General features: G+C 36.3%; 1 protein-coding gene across 8 annotated transcripts in view; it reads right to left on the bottom strand.

Moving 5' to 3' along the window:
* VPS13B (vacuolar protein sorting 13 homolog B) overlaps positions 1–21,548 on the bottom strand; it is an 805,186-nt gene that overhangs the window by 308,983 nt on the left and 474,655 nt on the right. For all 8 annotated transcript variants that reach the window (XM_070383027.1, XM_070383026.1, XM_070383030.1 and 5 more), the window contains one exon: positions 6,440–6,643. In XM_070383027.1, the coding sequence (XP_070239128.1) occupies positions 6,440–6,643 (204 nt within the window). The remainder of the gene's footprint in view (positions 1–6,439; positions 6,644–21,548) is intronic.

The raw sequence follows: 21,548 nt of genomic DNA, 5'->3' as shown, positions 1-21,548 counted from the left end.
AGCAAAAACAGTTCTAAAAGGAAAGCTCATGTGTGCCTTCTTCAAAAACAAGTACATCTCAAATAAATATCCTAACCTATCACCTAAAACAATTTAAAAAAGGACAAACAAAAGCTAAAGTCAGCACAAGGGCGGAAATAATAAATATCAGGGAGGAAATAAATATAATGGAGATTTTAAAAAACAGAAAAAAAAATACGAATGAAATCAAAAGCTGGTTCTTTGAAAGCATAAAAAAAATTAACAGAGTCCTGGCCAGACTCATCAAGAAGAGAAGACCCAAATAAACAAAGTAAGAAATGAAAGAGGAGAGATAATAACCTATACCACAGAAATACAAAAAACCCTAAGAGCATACTATGAACAATTTAGAAGCCAGTAAGTTGGACAACCTAGGAGAAATGCAACAGGTTTGTAGATACACACAGCCCACCAAACCTGAATCACATAAGAAATAGATAATTGGAACAGACTGATCAATAGAAATGAAACAGAATCTGTAATAATACTAGTAATAAAAAACATCCTTGCAAACCAAAGTCCAGGACCAGATGTTTTCACTGAGAAATTCTACCATGTACAAAGAAGAACTTATGCTAATCCTCAGGTTTTTCCAAAAGACTGAAGAGGAGGAAACACTTCTAAAGTCATTCTGTCAAGCCAACATTACCCTGATACAAAATCCAGAAAAAGACACTACCAAAAAAGAAAATTACAAGCAAGTATCTTTGATGAATATAGATGCAAAAATCCTCAACAAAACATTAGCAAACTGAATGCGACAACATATAAAAAAGATCCTACACCATGATTAGGTTGGATTCATCCCAGGGTCACAAGGATAGTTCATCATATGCAAGTCAATCAATATAAGCAAATAAAGAAAAGATGAAAACCACATGATCATCTTAATAGATTCAGGAACAATATTTGACAAAATCTAACACCCACTCATGATAAAAACACTTACCAAAGTGGGTACAGAGGGAACATATTTCAACATAATAAAAGCTATTTGTGACAAACCCACATAATAGGGTTAAATCAACATAATGCTCAATGGTGAAAAGCTGAAAATCTTCCCAGTAAAATCTGGAACAAGAGAAGGATGCCCACTGCGACCCCTTGTATTTAACATAGTATTGGAAGTCCTAGCCACAGCAATCAGAGAAGAAAAAGAAATAAAAGTTAGCCAAATTGGAAGGGAAGAGGTAAAACCGTCATTATACACAGATGACATAATACACAGATGACATAATACTATATAGAGAGAAAACTGTAAAAACTACACAAAAACAGATAGCACGGATAAATTCAGCAAGGTAGAAATATACAAAACAACATATAGAAATTGGATGCATTTCTGAATGGTCACAATGATATATCAGAGAGGGAAAGCAGAAAACAATCTAAGACAGCATTAAAAAACTTAGAAATAAACCTCACCAAGGAGGTGAAAGATTTATACGCTAAGTCCCAGCACTGCTAAACTGATATTGAGGGAAAAGAAAACCCTCCCAAACTTCAGACAATACTACAAAGCTACAGTAATCAAACCAGTGTGGCGCTGGCACTAAAACCAGATATACACATCAGCAGAACAGAAGAGAAAGCACAGAAATAAACCCACACATCTATGGCCAATTAATCTTTGACAAAGGAGGCAAGAATACACTACGGAGAAAAGAAAGTCTCTTCAGCAAGAGGTGTTGTAAAAGTTGGACAGACGCATGTAAGTCAATGAGTAGAATACCCCCTCACACCCTACACAAAAATAAACTCAAAATGTCTTAGAGACTTAAATATAAAACATGACACAACAGAACTCCTAGAAGCAAACACAGGCAAAACATTCTCTGACACAGATTGTACTAATGTTTCAATATTTTCGTAGGTCAATCTCCCAAGGCAACAGAAATAAAGGCAAAAATAAAGGACTCAATGGAAGTAAAGGAAAGCATAAACAAAATGAAAAGACAACCTAAAGACTGGGAGAAAATATTTACAAACAATGTAACCAACAAGGGCGTAATTTAAAAAATAACACAAACAGCTCATACAACAAATTAACAGAACAAACAACCTAATCAAATACTGGGCAGAAGACCTAAATAGACATTTCTCCAAATAAGACATACAGATGGACAACAGGCACACGAAAAGACATTCAACACTGCTAACTATTAGAGAACTGCAAATCAAAACTACAATGAGGTACCACTTCACACTTGTCACAATGGGAATCATTAAAAAGTCTATACAAAAAAGAAGCAAAGAATATATTTCTTTTTTCCCACATCTGTTTAGAGAGAAATGAGGTTTTGCATCCTAAATTTAGTACAGAGAATCTCATTTGATAAAATCTTAAGACTTTTCACAACAATCTTCTTATTTTCTTGTGGCACAGGAAAACTTGTATGAAAACTTACATCTATTGCTAACTCATCTATTATTAATAAAGTAAATCTATACTTGAAAGTATGATTTGAACAAAGCCCCTCACAAGACTCTAAGACTTACAAATTATTGCCATGTTCTGTGGGTACAACTTTCAAAAGAAAAGTGAAATTGATTGGTTGTCCTATTAGTTATATGTTGTACTAGGAGTAATGGTGCAATTGGAATCTACTTCTAAATTGTATAAATTCTTGTAAGTTTGTTCTATATGAAAAGAATAAAATAACTGGCACCTCTCCTCTGCCCTCAAAAAAGTCTACACTTAATAAATGCTGAAGTAGGTGTTGAGAAAAGGGAACCTTGCTATATAGTTGGTGGGAATGTAAACTGGTACAGCCACTATGTAAAACAGTATGGAGGTTCCTTAAAAAACTAACAAAACAGTTGCCATATGATTCAGCAATCCCACTCCTAGGCCTGTATCTGGACAAAACTAATTCAGGAAGACACATGCACCCGCCCCCCACCCCATGTTCACAGCAGCACTAGTTACAATACAATCATGAAGCAAACTAAATGTCCATTGACCAGATCGATGGATAAAGAAGATGTCATACATACATACAATGGAAAATCACCTAGCCATTAAAAAATGAAATAATGCCATTTGCTGCAACATGGATGGACCTAGAGATTGCCATACTAAGTGAGGTAACTTCAGATCAGATCAGATCAGATCAGTTGCTCAGCTGTGTCCGACTCTTTGCGACCCCATGAATCGCAGCACACCAGGCCTCCCTGTCCATCACCAACTCCCAGAGTTCACTGAGACTCACGTCCATTGAGTCAGTGATACCATCCAGCCATCTCATCCTCTGCCGTCCCCTTCTCCTCTTGCCCCCAATCCCTCCCAGCATCAGAGTCTTTTCCAATGAGTCAACTCTTCCCATGAGGTGGCCAAAGTACTGGACTTTCAGCTTTAGCATCATTCCTTCCAAAGAAATCCCAGGCCTGATCTCCTTCAGAATGGACTGGTTGGATCTCCTTGCAGTCCAAGGGACTCTCAAGAGTCTTCTCCAACAACACAGTTCAAAAGTATCAATTCTTCGGCGCCCAGCCTTCTTCACAGTCCAACTCTCACATCCATACATGACCACAGGAAAAACCATAGCCTTGACTAGATGAACCTTTGTTGGCAAAGTAATGTCTCTGCTTTTGAGTATGCTATCTAGGTTGGTCATAACTTTCCTTCCAAAGAGTAAGTGTCTTTTAATTTCATGGCTGCAGTCACCATCTGTAGTGATTTTGGAGCCCAGAAAAATAAAGTCTGACACTGTTTCCACTGTTTCCCCATCTATTTCCCATGAAGTGGTGGGACCGGATGCCATGATCTTCATTTTCTGAATGTTGAGCTTTAAGCCAACTTTTTCACTCTCCTCTTTCACTTTCATCAAGAGGCTTTTGAGTTCCTCTTCACTTTCTGCTATAAGGGTGATGTCATCTGCATATCTGAGGTTATTGATATTTCTCCCGGCAATCTTGATTCCACCTTGTGTTTCTTCCAGTCCAGCGTTTCTCATGATGTACTCTGCATAAAAGTTAAATGAGCAGGGTGACAATATACAGCCTTGACGAACTCCTTTTCCTATTTGGAACCAGTCTGTTGTTCCATGTCCAGTTCTAACTGTTGCTTCCTGACCTGCATACAAATTTCTCAAGAGGCAGATCAGGTGGTCTGGTATTCCCATCTCTTTCAGAATTTTCCACAGTTTATTGTGATCCACACAGTCAATGGCTTTGGCATAGTCAATAAAGCAGAAATAGATGTTTTTCTGGAACTCTCTTGCTTTTTCTACGATCCAGCGGATGTTGGCAATTTGATCTCTGGTTCCTCTGCCTTTTCTAAAACCAGCTTGAACATCAGGAAGTTCACGGTTCACGTATTGCTGAAGCCTGGCTTGGAGAATTTTGAGCGTGACTTTACTAGCGTGTGAGATGAGTGCAATTGTGCGGTACTTTGAGCATTCTTTGGCATTGCCTTTCTTTGGGATTGGAATGAAAACTGACCTTTTCCAGTCCTGGGGCCACTGCTGAGTTTTCCAAATTTGCTGGCATATTGAGTGCAGCACTTTCACAGTGTCATCTTTCAGGATTTGAAATAGCTCAACTGGAATTCCATCACCTCCACTAGCTTTGTTCGTAGTGATGCTTTCTAAGGCCCACTTGACTTCACATTCCAGGATGTCTGACTCTAGGTCAGTGATCACACCATCGTGATTATCTGGGTCATGAAGATCTTTTTTGTACAGTTCTTCTGTGTATTCTTGCCATCTCTTCTTAATATCTTCTGCTTCTGTTAGGTCCATACCATTTCTGTCCTTTATCAAGCTCATCTTTGCATGAAACGTTCCTTTGGTATCTCTGATTTTCTTGAAGAGATCCCTAGTCTTTCCCATTCTGTTGTTTTCCTCTATTTCTTTGCATTGATCGCTGAAGAAGGCTTTCTTATCTCTTCTTGCTATTCTTTGGAACTCTGCATTCAGATGTTTATATCTTTCCTTTTCTCCTTTGCTTTTCACTTCTCTTCTTTTCACAGCTATTTGTAAGGCCTCCCCAGACAGCCATTTTGCTTTTTTGCATTTCTTTTCTATGGGGATGGTCTTGATCCCTGTCTCCTGTACAATGTGACAAACCTCATTCCATAGTTCATCAGGCACTCTATCTGTCAGATCTAGGCCCTTATATCTATATGTCACCTCCACTGTAAAATCATAAGGGATTTGATTTAGGTCATACCTGAATGGTCTAGTGGTTTTTCCCTACTTTCTTCAATGTAAGTCTGAATTTGGCAATAAGGAGTTCATGGTCTGAGCCATAGTCAGCTCCTGGTCTTGTTTTTGCTGACTGTATAGAGCTTCTCCATCTTTGGCTGCAAAGAATATAAACAATCTGATTTCGGTGTTGACCATCTGGTGATGTCCATGTACAGAGTCTTCTCTTGTGTTGTTGGAAGAGGGTGTTTGTTATGACCAGTGCATTTTCTTGGCAAAACTCTATTAGTCTTTGCCCTGCTTCATGAGGTAACTTGGACTAAGACAAATACCATATATCACTTACATGTGGAATCTAAAAATATGTACAAATTAACTTATTTACTAAACAGAAATTGACTCATATACAAAGAAAACAAACTTACAGTTACCAAAGGGGAAATGGGGAAGGGGAAGGATCAAGTAGGATTAGCAGATACAAGCTACTACATTTAAAACAAACAAGGTTCTACTGTATAGCACAGAGAACTAAATTCAATATCTTGCAATAAATCCTAATGGAAAAGAATATGAAAAAGAATATGTATGTACATGTGTAACTGAATCACTCTGTTGTACACCAGAAATTAACACAACTGTGATTCAATTATACTTCAATAAAAATTTTTAAAATTCAAAAAATGAAATAAAAAAAGAACTCCTATAAACCATCACAAAAGGACCTCTCAATTTAAAAATGGGCAAAAGACTTGAATAAACATTTTTTTATAGAGGATCTACAAAGCCAATAATCACAAGAATCTGATAAGGATAGAGTTAATATTTTTTTGACTTGGAATATAATGGATTTTAAGGGAAATGTGAATTAATCCTTAGTCTGAAGTGGAATTTTTCATCAAATAACAAGCTTAAAAAAAATTCTGACACTGACCATAAATTTGTAATAACTGCAATGTAACAGGAGAAGGTAATGGCAACCCACTCCAGTATTCTTGCCTAGAGAATCCCAGGGACAGGGGAGCCTGGTGAGCTGCCGTCTATGGGGTCGCACAGAGTCAGACACGACTGAAGCGACTTAGCAGCAGCAGCAGCAACAGTGGTAGGACTCACAGGAGTCCAAGCAACAGCATCAGCTATAGTTACAAAATATATTTTATGAAATGCAGAAACAATACCGAAACACTTAGGTTTGGCATGCTAAAGAGCGTATTAACTGTTCTTCTGGCAATGAAATATTAGAATGTGGAAAAAGTTTCTCAAGCATTTCCTACCTGCTGGCCATATTCCACTCAAGGGCTGGATTCTGTGAATTTCTTTCAGTCTCTGTTAGCACTCCTCCTGTGCCATTTTCCTTTTCTGGTTTCAGTTGATCCCACTGAGCAGTACCAATATTGATCGACTGCAGATCTATTTGGTATTGTCGGTCTTCAATCTCTGACCCAGGGTCTCGAAGAATTCCTAAATTCAAGGCTCTTCTGTAAAGGCAGTGAAGAAAAGTAATCAGATAAATTAAGTATTCTATGCTTATTTTGCTCACTAACATCTTGCTATTACCATTTTCCCCCACTTTGGATTATTAAGTTAATGAAATCTATGAAGCAGGTATTATAAACTTACCACATACTAATGATTTTAAAATGTATCAAAGAGTTAGTACTTAGTGTATCTACTTTATAAGTTCTTACATTATTCTCAGCACTGTTATTTTTCTAAATAAATACTTTTACATATATGATTTAAATCCTTGAGCTGTTGTGAGGTTGTACTACCTCCTTTTTTACTAAAGAGAAAATAATACAGAGTTGTTGAAAGACTTAGCCAAAGTTAACTGAGTTAGTATGTGGCCAAAACTGCAAGTTAAATCCAGGTTTTGCTTCAAAACCCTGTCTTCTTTCCAATGTTAAACATCTACTTTTTTTCCTCAGTACTTTGATGTCTTGTTAGGAAAAGTGTTGAAGCTTTGTGAATTTACTTAATTCCCCTACCCTTTGCCTTTAGTCCTTTATATAACCCACTACCACATAGACTAAATTATTGACAAAACTTCATTGCTTACTGATGTAGAAATACAGTAAGGATTACTGGCCGATATAGAGTTGGAATTTTCATCTTATTGGACCCAAGGCTAAGCAAATGAATAAAATTATCAGCAGCTTAAAGCTAGATTAGAGAAAGTAAATGGTTAAATTTTTTCATGAAGGTTTTAGAATGAAATAGCAAGGCAGTGTGATAGGATAAGAAGAACAGGATTTGGGATTTGCAAGCCAGATAAGTTTAAGTTTGTGAGAGTTGGGAATTTTTTGGTTATGTTGGTTCATAAATTCTTTAAAATGAGTAACCAAAACGAAGGTAACATTTTTCCTCCAAGAAAGTTTCAATCAATAAAAACTGAAATTACATAGAGGATAAAAACAGTTGTTACAAATATAGACACAACTGTAGAGATCAGAAAAAAATACAATTAGTTATATCAATTGAACACTAATGAAACAAATTAGTGGAGGGAGAGGGAAGAAATCACCTGAGTCTTAGTGTGAAAATTAGAGAGAGACAGTATGAATGTGATCAAGACTATATCTTGGCTAAGTCCACAGTGAGGGTCAGACCATGTCCAGAAGTTGGTCAAATACTGATGGAAGGTGGACGACTACTGAGACTCAAGATGGCAGGTGTCCCCAGACACATAGGAATGGAGATGGCATGCATCAGGCCAGGCAACAGGACGGCTGAGACTAATGAATTCAAATGAAGAGAAGAGGAGGGAGAGGACTGCAAATGAACAATCAGATAGCTCAGGTAGGGAAATATTAATATAACATGGTGTTACAATAAGGAAACAGGAAGGAAACAGGTGTTGGTCAAGAAGTCATAGTGTGAGGAAGAGAAACACAGATGGATGGAGTCTCAGTATTATCCTAAGGTGAGTGCTGATTCTAATTTTCATCTTCTTTTTTCTAACTTAGAAAAGTTCTATCTAGGAAAGAGCATGCAAAGAAAGGAGGCCTAAAGTTTTACATGAACCCATAAAATGGGTCGTGAACATTTTCATTTTGCCTTAATGAAGGTAAAGAAAAAGAGTGAATGCAGGTGCAGGTTGTGGGGGGAGTAACCTTGTGAGTACCCCTATTTTGGCAGAATGTTCTTCATTTGAATACTGGTGTAATTCTGTGAATTCTGAAGATCCATCTCAAACTTCACTATTTTAAAAATTGTATGTATCTATTTTGGGGTCTTCGTTGCTGCACGCTGGCTTTCTCTAGCTGCAGAGATCTGAAGCATCTCCTTAGTTGTGGTACATGTGCTTCTCAATCATTGTGTGGCTTCTCCTGTTGCAGAACAAGGGCTCTAGAGCACATGGGCTTAAGTAGCTGTGGCTCATGGGCTTGGCTGCCCCACAGCATGTGGGATCTTCTTGGACCAAGATCGAACTCGTGTCCCTTACAGTGGCAGGTGGATTCTTAACCACGGGACCACCAAGTTAGTCCCTCAGACTTCACTTTCTAAGAAGCCTTTCCTGACCACCCTTTCTTCAAACTCCCTTTTCCCTAAATCTGTGCTCTTAGGGTCTTTCTAAACTTAGAAGTACAAGAACATCACAATCACCTGTCAGTCTTCCTCAAAATAGCATAAATTTCTTGAAGTTAGAAACTACATCTCTTATCAATTGATTAGTAAATGTTGTTTCAAGTCACTGATTTGAACTGAAACAAATCTTTGCAAACCTCAACTGGAAACAGTGTCTGTCTACAGCAACAAGAACACCCAGTCTTTACACACAGTAAACTTCTGCTCTACAGCCACACAGACTCTGACATAGAGCAAATGTCTTTGGCACTTGGTAGCCTAGCTTATTTCCCTAGATTATTATTCCCATATAAAAATTACATTTACTCAAACTAGCCAGTGCTTTCTGTTGTTGCTTAGTTGCTCAGTTGTGTCTGACTCTTTTCTGACCCCACAGACTGTAGCTCGCCAGGCTCCTCTGTCCATGGAATTTTCTAGGCAAGGATAACTGGAATGGGTTGCCATTTCCTTTTCCAGGGGATCTTTCAGACCCAGGGATCAAACTCATGTCTCCTGCATTGGCAGGCAGATTCTTTACCACTGAGCCATCAGGGAAGACCCCATACTTTCTACATTTTACAATAAATTCCCTAAGCCTACTTTTAAAGAAAACCAAAATATTTTTAAGAATCCCTTTTTAGAAAGAAAAGGTATGCTTGGAAATAAAATTAGTGCTATATTAAAAGATAACCAAAGCAACCTAGCCCAGCATTAACATCAGCCTATTTCTCTTGGCACATGGAGAAACTGCAAAATCATGAGATAAAATCAGAAAAATACTGAAGTTTTCACCTATGCTTAAAATGTCCCATATTTAGCCTTGACCTTAAATCAAGCTATTTTCTTCTTACCATCTATCTGTGGAAAACATGACTTTCCACAGGTTCTCCTTCTCAACACAAAAATGGACTGTATATTGAGCAATAGCTTAATACTTTTAACATGCCAATTTCAAAATTTTAAGAATCAGGATTTGAGATTTTACATTTTTTTCTTTTTTGTTTTCCTTTAAGATTAAAATATATGTCATTTTAACCTGATTTGAAATTTCAGAGAAATGTACAATATTTGGGTATATAAATCTAACTTAAAAGTTAATTGCAAAACCACTTAAATGTGAGTTGTAGAAAATAGGATAAGCAAATGACTCATATGAACTCTGGTCTCAAATTTTCCAGTGACCATGAGCTTGGAGAGATTATTTAACTTCTCTGTTTTAATTATGTCAATGTTAAAAGTATTATAGAAATAAATAAAATGTATGACTGAAAATTAAACCATTCATGTGCTCAGCCATGTCTGACTCTGTGATTGCATGGACTGTAGCCCGACAGGTTCCTTTGTCCATGGGGATTCTCTAGGCAAAAATATTGGAGTGGGTTGCCATGCACTCCTCCGGGGGATCTTCCAAACCGAGGGATTGAATCCAGGTCTCCTGCATTCCAGGCAGATTCTTTACTGTCTGAGCCACCAGGGAAGCCCATGAATACTTGAGTGGGTAGTCTATCCCTTCTCCAGGGGATCTTCCCAACTGAGAATTCGAACCAGGGTCTCCTGCATTGCAGGCGGATTCTTACCATCTGAGCCACCAGGAAAGCCCAAACCATTCAAAAAGAGGTTCCATTATAAATTTAATGACCATTCCTGGAGTACATTATCTTACATGGTTCTGAATGAATAATGAATAACCACCAGCTAATCACAGATGCACAGGCACCAAGAGATAACAAAGTCAACTTTTCTAATTATGAAAGAACTATTAATGAAAACTATAAAGACAGATTCTCTTTAATATTTCCATGATTACCTATATCCAAAATATGGCATATTAGAAAATCTGAGTGAATCTTTTGAATGCAATAACTAAAACGCTTGAAGACAATTTAAAGCATCTTTTAAAATACATTTCAGAGCTGGCCAGAGAATAGAAGGTGCAAAGTGCAAAAAATGTGAGAAAAGGAACACTAAAAAATGAGCACCTGCCAAAGCCAGCTTTTCCTCTTAGGATTTCTGCTGAATCCTACAGTGATTTTCTGCTAAGTGCATAGGAAGTGAAAAAGCTCAAGGCCCACCTAAGGAGATGGATCAATCTACTTAATAGGAGACTGCATAGAAAGCTGGGGTTATGAAGGTCTTGAAAGGGTGATTTAAAAATAGCTGTCCTAGGATGACCTGTGACAGAACAGTTCTGAGTCTTGTGATGGTGGTTACATGAATGTACATATGTGATAAAACAGCACAAAACTATAGTCACACATATAGACATATAGACACAAATGGTTAAGAATACAACTGGTGAGGGAATTCCCTGGTGGTCCAGTGATTAAGACTCTGAGCTCCCAATACAGGGAGCATGGGTTTGACTCCTGGCTGGGGATAACAACCCATATGCTGTCTGTTATGGCCAAAAATCCAAAGAAGAAACAAACAAAAAACAGGAAAAAAAAAAAAAAAAGCAGGTGAAATCTGAATACAACTGTGGATTGTACTGATTCAATATCCTGGTTTTGATATTGTACTATATACAATGTTTTCTAGGTGGCACGCAGTGGTAAAGAACCCATCTGTCAATGCAGGAGATATGGGTTTGAACCCTGGGTCAGGAAGATCCGCTAGAGTAGGAAATGGCAACACAAGCCAGTATTCTTGCCTGGAGAATTCCATGGACAATTCATGGGGTTACAAAGAGTTGGACACAACTGAGCATGCACGCACTATTACTATAGTTACACAAGAAGTCATGCAAGATCTAAAACCATAAAACTCCTAGAAGTAAAAGGGGTGTATGCTCTATGACATTGGTCTTGGCAATGATTTTTTGGATTTGACAAGAAAAACAAAGATAACAAAAGCAAAAATAAACAAGTGTTATTACACGAAACTAAAAATCTACTCAGCAAAGAAAACTATCAACAAAACGAAAAGGCAACCTACAGAATGAAAATATTTCCAAATTAAATGTCTGATAAGAGGTTATATCCAAAATATAAGAGGAATTCATATAACTCCATAGAGAGGAAAAAAGAAAACAAAAATGCCCAATTAAAAAATTGGCAAAGGATCTGAACAAATATTTTTCCAAAGAGATGTAATTGGCTAAAAGGTACATGAAAAGGTCCTCACTAGTCACAGGAAAAATGCAAATACAAACCATAATGAGATTTTCACCTCATACCTTTTAGGATATCCATTAGCAATAAGACAAGGTATAATAAATGTGGGAAGGATATGGAAAAAAGGAAACCCTTGTACACTGTTGTTTGGAATGTAAACTCAAACAACCCCTATGTAAAACAGAACAGAGGTTCCTCAAGAAATTAAAAGCAGAATCAGCATATGACCCAGCAATCTCATTTCTGGGTATATATCCAAAAGAAATAAAAAATCTCAAGGAGATATCTGTACTTCCACATTCATGGCAGCATTGCTCAAAAGCCTCTTCCATATCCTGAATGGAAACAACCTGACTGTCCCTCAATGAATGAATAAACATATCAAGAAAATATAGCATATGCAGTTGACCCTTGAACAATTTGGGGTTTAGTGGCACCAACTCTCTATTCTATAGCCACAGTTCTTCCTTATCAGTGGCTCTACATTCACAGTTATTTACTATTGAAGAGTGTATGAGTGGATCCATGACACAGTGTTGATGGGTCAACAGAATATACAATGAATTTTTATTCAGCCTTAAAAATTCCCGTCATTTGTGAATTTCTGTTTTTATCTACATTTATATTATGCTGAGTGAAATAAGCCAGAGAAAAACAAATATTGAATAGTATCACTTACATGTGGAAATTTTTAAAAAGTCAAATTCATAGAAACAGAGAACAGAAAAGTGGTTGCCATGGGCTAAGGGGTTGGGGAATTAGGAAGAGGTTGGTAAAGGGGCACAAATTTTCAGTTATAAAATGAATAAGGTTGAGGATCTAATGTATCGCATCATGGTGACTACAGTGGACAACACTATTGTAAAACTGGAATTTGCTAAGAGAGTGGTACTTAAATGTTCTACAGACACAAAAAAGGGTAAGTATGCCAGGTGATGGATATGCTAACTCAATGAGGGAATCCTTTCACAATGTATACATATCAAATCATAAAGTGTACACTTTGAATATCTTACAATTTTATTTGTCAATCATACTGTAAAGAAGCTGGGGAAAAGTTTACACTGAAGGGAGATAGTTAAAGGGGACACAGCAGATGTATTTACAACTGGTGGAAATCTGTAAGTATTTACATCTTAAAAAATTTTTTTAAATGGAAAAAAGCCCTGCTAAGGTCCATGTTAAAAAAGACAAGGTAACTTATAACTTACCCATCTTGACCTTAGCATTAGCAAAAGGTGAAGAGGTAAAAAAAAAATTCCCTCTAAGACTTTGCCATCATAAGACAGCACCTTGTGGTCTGAATTGCTAATGTGGCATGAAACAATTTTAATTTGGAGAAGCTTGTCCCGGGTAGATAGTGCCACCAGATGACAGGTAAAAGCAAATTCTCTTAAGATGAACTCAATCTCAACTCAAAGAATTTTCACAGATTTATTCCAAGTGAAATGAGATACTAACTGGGCAGAAGAAACAGACACTCAAAGACTTCATGAACTGGATTAGTAGACATGAAATATAACTGTTTATAAAGAAGAAAAATGGTTTTCAAAGTATGAGCAGGCTCACGAAGATATACAGATGGCAAACAAGCATAATGAAAAGATGCTCTATGTCCTATTTCATCAGGAAGAAGCAAATTAAAACAAAAAGATATCATTACACACCTATTAGAATGGCCAAAATCCAGTCGGCTGACACCACCAGGTGCTGGTGAGGACGTGAAGCAACTGGAAATCTCATACACTACTGGTAGGCATGCAAAATGGGATAGCCACTTTGGAAGATAGTTTGGCAGTTTCTTAGAAAACTAAATATACTTCTCACCATATGACCCAATAATTGTCCTCCTTGGTTTCTACTCAAAGGACTTGAAAACATGTCTATACATGCAGGTGCACATCAATGTTTATAGCAGTTTTATTCATAATTGTCAAAACTGGAAGCAACCAAGATGTCCTTTTGGAGAAGGACCTGACAATCCACTCCAGTATTCTTGCCTAGAGAATCCCATGGACAGAGGAGCCTGGTGGGCTACAGCCTAGGGGGTCTCAAAGAGTTGGATGCGACTGAGCAACTAACACACTGGTGGCTCAGACAGTAAAGAATGTTTGCAGTGTGGGAGACCCAGTCTTGATCCCTGGGTTGGGAAGATCCTCTGGGGTAAGAAATGGCAATCCACTCCAGTATTCTTGCCTGGAAAATTCCATGGACAGAGGAGCCTGGCAGGCTATAGTCCATGGGGTCGCAAAGAGTTGGATACGACTCAGCACACAGGGAGATTACACAGTGAATTCCCATTCATGGGGGTACTACTTGCAGAGATAACATTCTTCTATAAATGTTGAAAAATGCCAAACCTTAAAAGAAGCAGCCCAGGGAAGCCCCAGAAATAATAAGGAAGAAACTGGTAAATATATGGGTAAAACTAAACAAACAGTATCTTTAAAATATTAAATAATGCCCAAATTATAAGGGAAAATCAAGCTAAAAATAAGACTCTGGACAATGATAGTGTATAAACCAGGGGATCAGGTAGTTTGAGGTACGTGTGCATGTGTGTGCTGTGCTCAGCTGTGTCCCACTCTTTGTGACCCCGTGGACTGTAGTCTGCCAGGCTCCTCTGTCCACAGAATTTTCTAGGCAAGAAAACTGGAGCAGGCTGACATTTTCTACTTCAGGAGGATCCTCTCAACCTAGGGATTAAACCTGTGTCTCTTGTATCTCCTGCATTGGCAGGCAGATGCTTTAATTTGAAGTAAAGTATTCTAAATTCCTTGCATTTGAGAGGGAGGGGGATAAAGACAAAGATATTTAACTTCAGACTTTGTTAAGCACACCTGCTAAAATAGCCAGAGTAATAACGAAAATAATAGACATGGAACGCGTAACTTTAAAATGAGTGGGGTAGAGATCAGAATGTAAGAAAAGAAAAACAGCAGAAAAAGTTGGACAAATATCTCATAATAAGAATAAATCCAAAAATAACTACTGTCAGAGTAAATATAAATGATTTAATGAAAATGAAAAGATAAAACTTCAGATTGGTTTTAACAAACCACCCTTTTATTCCGTTTTTAATGAAATATACCTCAAACTTAAGTGCACAGGAAAATTAAGAGTCCATAAATGGAAAAAAAATATATGGAGGCCAAAAGAAAGATGGAGTAGTTATACTGACATCTGACAACATAAAATTTAAGGAAAAAAATTATGATAGGCTTATTACCTAAATTTAAAAGATCCAATGCCTGGAAGTTAAGACAATTTTAAATTTATTTGGAATGATATAAACTTGACACAGAAAAACGGACACATCGTGAAAGAGAAACTGACAAATGTATCCACTCATGGTGGAAAATTTTAACCTACCTTTCTCAGTAATGAATTGACTAAACACATTATGAAAAAATTAAAATACAGAAAATTTTAAAAATACAATTAAATAAATCTGATGAAATGGACATTTATATAGCACCGTATCCAACAGTAGAATCATAATTTTTGTCAAGCCCAAAGGAACATTTTTTGAAACCAAGTACCTGTGAGGCAATAAAACTAGCCTCAACACATTTCAGTAGGTTAGTATCATACAGACTAAATCCTCTGAGCATAAAACAATGAAGTTAGACATTTTATTTTAAAGAAAGGATTTGGAAAATTGATTGTATTTTTAGATTTAAAGATACACTTCTATGTTAAGTCAATCCCTGGGCCAAAAAAAAAAAAAAATTAGAAATACTTAAAAACAAAATGTGTATTAAAGGTTGTGGGATGCAGTTAAAGTGGCACTTTGAGGGAAATTTATTGTCTAAGATGTTTTAACAAAAAAATAAAGGCTCAAAATCAATGAGTTAAATATAAAATGCCAAAATAAACTAAAAGGGTGGGGGTAAGGAGGGAAAAAAAGAGCAGAAATAAATGAAACAAAAAAGGCAGAGAAAATCAACAGAGCCAAAAATAGACAAACTTAGCATTCAAGGGGAAAAAAAGAAATAAAGAACAAAGTCTAATAAATTATATTTGCAATAAAAAAGGAAACATAACTATGATGTTCTGGAGATTAAACAGATAATAAGAGATTAGGAAGATTTGAAGCAATAAAGATTTTACAACTTGTTTTGGAAAAAAAATCTATCCTACTTATCACTGTCCCTGGAAGGCAATTGCTTATCCTTTTCCCCAAAGGGATGAACATAAACACTGTCCTCTCATTTCTTCCACCAAATATAATGTTATTTCTAATATAGCTCTTTTTTCTAGACAAGACTGATCATTTAAAACCTATATCCTGATAGTATAAAACTACTGGCAATATAGTAACTGGTGAAAGACAACCAAGGTCTTCCCCACCCCGACACTCTTTTTTTTGGTCTCAGTCAAGACTATCAAAACTACATCCTCCTACCTAAATAGCCCTGTCTCCAATGAGCTAAGTTGCATTCGTTCATATAAAGCCTATTCAGTGGGCTGCCTGCTAGGTCCTCTGACAGGGCCTGAGGATACTGGGTCTCCACTCTCAAACAGACAGAGGCAATTACAATATTGTCAGTGTTAAACAAGGTTAGGTAGAGAATACAGTTGGAAACACACAGAGGGACACCTGACCCAGATCTGAGGAGCCCAGGAAAGAGGAAGCAGCATTAAAAGGAGCTCAAAAAGCCCAATCTCATTTACCACAAGGAAGAAAGTACTTAAAAGCAGAAATGAGAGGTTCAAAATTGTAAGAGAGCAGTCCATCCAGAAACCCTGAAGAGGCTCCGAATGGCTGTAAAGCCATAAGGCTGGAGAGCCTTTAAGCCAAAGACAAGCCATTCTTCACAAAGTGTGAGGGGCCTGTACCAGGCCCTGCTTTGTGGATAAAGAGGTATGGCCCACAGGTTAGGCTTGCCTAACAAAATGGCATTTTCTCCTCTGTCAAAAAGCTTATAGAAATTATGCAGTAGCAGGGTAGTCAAGAGCAGAGAAAGAAGTGGGTTTCTGTCTTGATTATAAAAATTAAATGAGATAATATACAGAGAGCCTAGCACAAAACTAGACACACCATAGAAACCTCAGTGGTAGGGAAAAAACCATCCACTCTTATTCTCTAAGCCTTTACAAAACATGTCAAATAGAAATGAATTGCCTGGAAAGTAATAAGAGAGACTTGTCCCAGACGAAGCACATATTAGGATTCTAAAAAACAAATTCCTGAGAAAACAGAGCACCATGGAGCCAGAATTTAATTAATCCAACTGAATAAATTCTACCTACATTTAATCTATTTCATCAATCTAAGAATATTTTAACATTAATAGCAAGCTCATCAGTATGTAATAAAACCCTTTAGACAAAAAACATTTTATCAGGGAAAATCTAGGCCAATTAAAAATATCTTTATTTTGTATCTTTAAAAAAAAAAATCACTTCCCCAACAAATTTTTAGCCTCCTGAGAGATCAAATGCAGTAAATAATGTATCTCCTCTGCAGACAGTTTTCCAAGTATAAAAATTTAAATTATTACTATAAATAATAAAGGTAGGCCATTTGATTTATCAGTTTAATATAAAGATTAAATATATTTCAAAGCTATAGCTAATATTTACAAACTGTACAAGTTTAGTTTGATTCTGCTCTGATAAAAATAAAGGATAACCATTTCAAATGTAGATAATAAAATCTAATTTTTCTTTCTTATTACATGATCCATATTATTTTTAATTCTTTATAGTCAGAAAATATACATAGGTGCATTGATTTACTTCATTATCCAAAAAGCACCTGATTTTTTTCCTTAACTTGAAATAATCACTAATTTTTATTCTTTAAAGTATAAGATATGCCCACTTTGTTGCATGCATACTTAAAACGAATTCCAGTAATTAAAATATAGAATATTCAAAGTACTATGTTTTTCAGTACTAAATTAAGAAAACATACTCAAAATGTTTTCATTTAAATATCATGCACTTTTATCAAGCAATATTAGAACAAGATGTCTTAGGAAAGATATATTTCACATCTCATGGTACACTAGATATTTAAATACAAATATATAAACAGTTACAGACATAAGATTTGAAATAATTTAATTTTTTTCAAAGACTGGAAATCATTGTACAACTTTTAAAATGCTATTTTCCCTAAGTGAGGACTTTATAACTAAAAATAGCCTAAAAGTGAAAAAAAATTTGACTGCAAAGCCAAAAATTAAAGTATATTTTATTCAACAGAGCTTTGAATTTTCACATTTTCACAAGAAACAGTTATAAAATTATTTAAAAATTCTAATAGAATGCTACTTTACTAGGGAAGCAATCATAGGAAAAGAACTTTATGGCTTTGGTGAAGACCAGAATGCTTAATACTAACAATATCTGCCTCAAAAAATACAGTCACAATTCTTGATAAGAAAAGCTGCATATTATTTCCTAACCAACTTCTTCCTAGAAATATTTGACATAAACAAGAACCAAATTTTCTTGTCTCAACTTCACATCCCTCTAAAAGCTCTATGAACTTTGCTCTCCCTCCTTATTGTAGTCTTTAAAACCTTTTAGCAATTCAAATCAGGAAAGGGAGTGAGTCAAGATGCCCATAACTTCCTTACCCTTAACACAAAAAGCTGCTTTATTAGCTAAAATGTAGGAGTTATAATTGTAATTGCTTTGCCCTTCCGAAACTCATCTCCCATACCATTTTGAACCATTCAGCAGGTGGTGTAGGAGGATAAACTCAAGTCTGAAATAGTTGGTCAATGGTATAATCATAAGGAACCAAAGAAGACTTTAAGTATATAACAGGAAACATAGCTTTAATGTTTTCCTTTTTAAATTGATTTAGTCTGGGTCAGGCCTTTTGTATGTTTACATAAGAAACAGCTCATGTTGAACCATTTACTGCTTACTGCTGAATAGGCATATCTTGGGAACTCACTGTAAAGAAGCAAAATTCATTACTTACAGCTCAGTTGAGATCTACAAAATGTTAAACAAGCCAGAAAATAGGAATGTAAAGAGAAGTAAAATTTATATGTCTTGATTAAAATAAATGCTTACATTTTTATCATCAAGTCTCCATAAGTGATAGTAATCTTAAGAGCATATAAGGCAGGGGGTATAAATGGCTGACCATCAAGCTGAGACCGACTGCTAGTGACTTAGGGCAGGGGTTCTCATCTTCAGAGTGCAAAAGAATAACCCAGAGTTTGTTACAACAGTTAAGTTTCCATATCTACAGAAATTTTGATTCAGCAGGTCTGGACTAGGGCTGAGGAATATGCCTGCTCTCTTAATCTTTTTTTTTTTAAACAACCTAAACCAGCATCCTTATTGATTCCAAAAACCACTTTCTGATACTTAGAACATCATATCTCTTGAACAGCCTATCTCTGCTCCCTGAATGGAAAGGAGCAAAGACAAGGACAAATAAATCTGAGGCTACTTTACTTACAGAACAGGGAAATTTGTATTTGTGCTGCCTCTTTCACCAAACTGTTCAGGAGAAGCATCTCTTCTCTTCAAGGCCAAGATCTCTGCTAGTTCACTTCACTCTTGAAGTCTAGGTCAGTGTTTGTTTTCTCAGCAGCTTGTACTCAGCCATACGACTTGGTACACACGGTAGGCTTTTCATATATTAAAGTTAAATAAATAACAAATATTCTTCTTTATTCCCTTCACTTCCCTTGAAGACTTTACTCAATTCTTTTTTTCTTTTTCTCACTTGCAACTTTACCATTCAAGCTAAAATATATTCAAGTTTTTCTCCTTGTAAGAGAGAAACTCTCTTCTGTATACCCCTCTGGCTACCACCTTGTCACATTCCCTTTTAAATACAAATTTATTTTTCTCTCAGTATTTCTATTTCCTTACTATTTATTTTCTCCTCTAACCGAAAGCAATCAGGTGTCATCCTTATTCTTCCTTTGAAATCTTCCTGGAGAAGATTTTCAACTTTTAGATTTTCTAATTACCAGAGCCAGTGAACGATTTTCAGTCATTAGCTTACCTAACCTTTCGTGGCATTTGACCATTCAAAATGGCAGTACAGCATGCTGGTGAAAAGCAGACGGCACAGTTAGCATGCCTGGATTCATAATTCCAGCTCTGCTATCTACAACTGGCTGCCTTTGGCTAAATTAGTTTCAGTGCTTCATTTTATTCATCTGAAAAGTGAAGTCATTGAGGAGTCAAGTGATTTAGGCATGTGTGCTAAGTTGTGTCTGACTCTTTGCAACTGCATGGACTGTAGCCAGCCAGGCTCCTCTGTCCATGGAATTTCCCAGGCAAGAATATCGCCATTTCCTTCTCCAGGGAATCTTCCCGACTCAGGTATCCAACCCATGTCTCTTCCACCTCCTGCATGGTAGGCAGATTTTTTTTTATCAGCTGAGCTACCAAACAACTAATATACATAAAGCTATTCATACAGTCTTGCTTATTCTTAAAATTTCCCTCATGAGTTTCTATGGTTTCATACTGCCTCAACTGTCCTTCCTTAATCTCCTTTACTAGATGATTTTCTTCTGCTTGCCCCTTCAATTATTAGTGATCACCAGGATGCTATCTTCAGTTTTATTTTATGCTTTATATGCATTCAGTAGCACAACTGACTCACAAATGCCAGCACATGTACTTCTCAATTGTATCTCCAAAGAAGAAGATAGGTTTCTCAGGATTCCTTTTATATCTTCTGGTCTAGTCCATTCTATGATGACTGGTATACATCTGTAAGGCGGTTGGCTACCATTAGGGTTCATGGTCAAAGAAAATGCAGTATAATGATACTGTATTAAAAGCATGCATTTTAATGTCACAATTATATTCAAATTCTGATTCTACCACTTACAGGCTATACATTTATCCTTGGAGAACTAAACTAAGCCAGTGCGTATCAGATTCCTCTATAAGGAGATAATCATTCCTAGCTACACAGGCGTCCTTGCTGAGTAAACGTGTAACTGTAAAATGCTTAGTATATTGTAAATGCCACCTGGTTATTGTTATTACTACAATGGAGAAGAAAGAAGCTGACTGGCCTGGTTTTGGACTGAATCCGTTGGTCTCACTTACTCTGTATTATAAAATCCAAAAGTACACTCAAGATGCAGAGACTTCAACTTAAGCAAATTGGCCCTAAAATAATTCCTTGAGCTGAAACAGAAGATAAGGCAAGAAAATAGTGTCTCTACATTTCTAATCTAAATAAAAATTAATCATGTATTTCATATTTTTAAAAGAAGGGAGTTATAAACGTAAAGGAGCAAAAGCAGAGTAATTCAGTTATTAAATCATTTTCTAAGAATTTCATACCTTTCAGAAACTAAAATTAATTTTTAAGTAAACTTTTTAATAGATAAGCAATTTCACATTTTCTAATGGAGTAACACTCATTTTAAATGATTCATGTTTACAAATCCACATAACACAAGTATAAAATAAAAATGACATGACAGCAGTCTTTACCAATTATTTTCCTTTTGATGGCTACATTAATATGCAACTTCATTAGAATATGAAATATTTATCTCTTTCTCTTGATGAGTCTCAAAATATTCTCATTGATAAGCAAATAAGAAACTTGATTTTCATAATCTATCTTCAGGGAAACATGAGTTTTGAAGTTTTTTTCAGTTACAGATTTGTACTGATCAGTCCTCATTTGTTCACTCATGTTATAGATGGGGTGTATTTATAAGATGATTTAAAAAGCTGTAAGATA

This window comes from Bos mutus, chromosome 14, assembly GCF_027580195.1.
Source record: "Bos mutus isolate GX-2022 chromosome 14, NWIPB_WYAK_1.1, whole genome shotgun sequence".
In the NCBI taxonomy this organism is placed as follows: Eukaryota; Metazoa; Chordata; class Mammalia; order Artiodactyla; family Bovidae; genus Bos; species Bos mutus.
The sequence above is the reverse complement of the archived record's forward strand: the minus strand, read 5'-3'. Positions and strand labels throughout refer to the sequence as shown.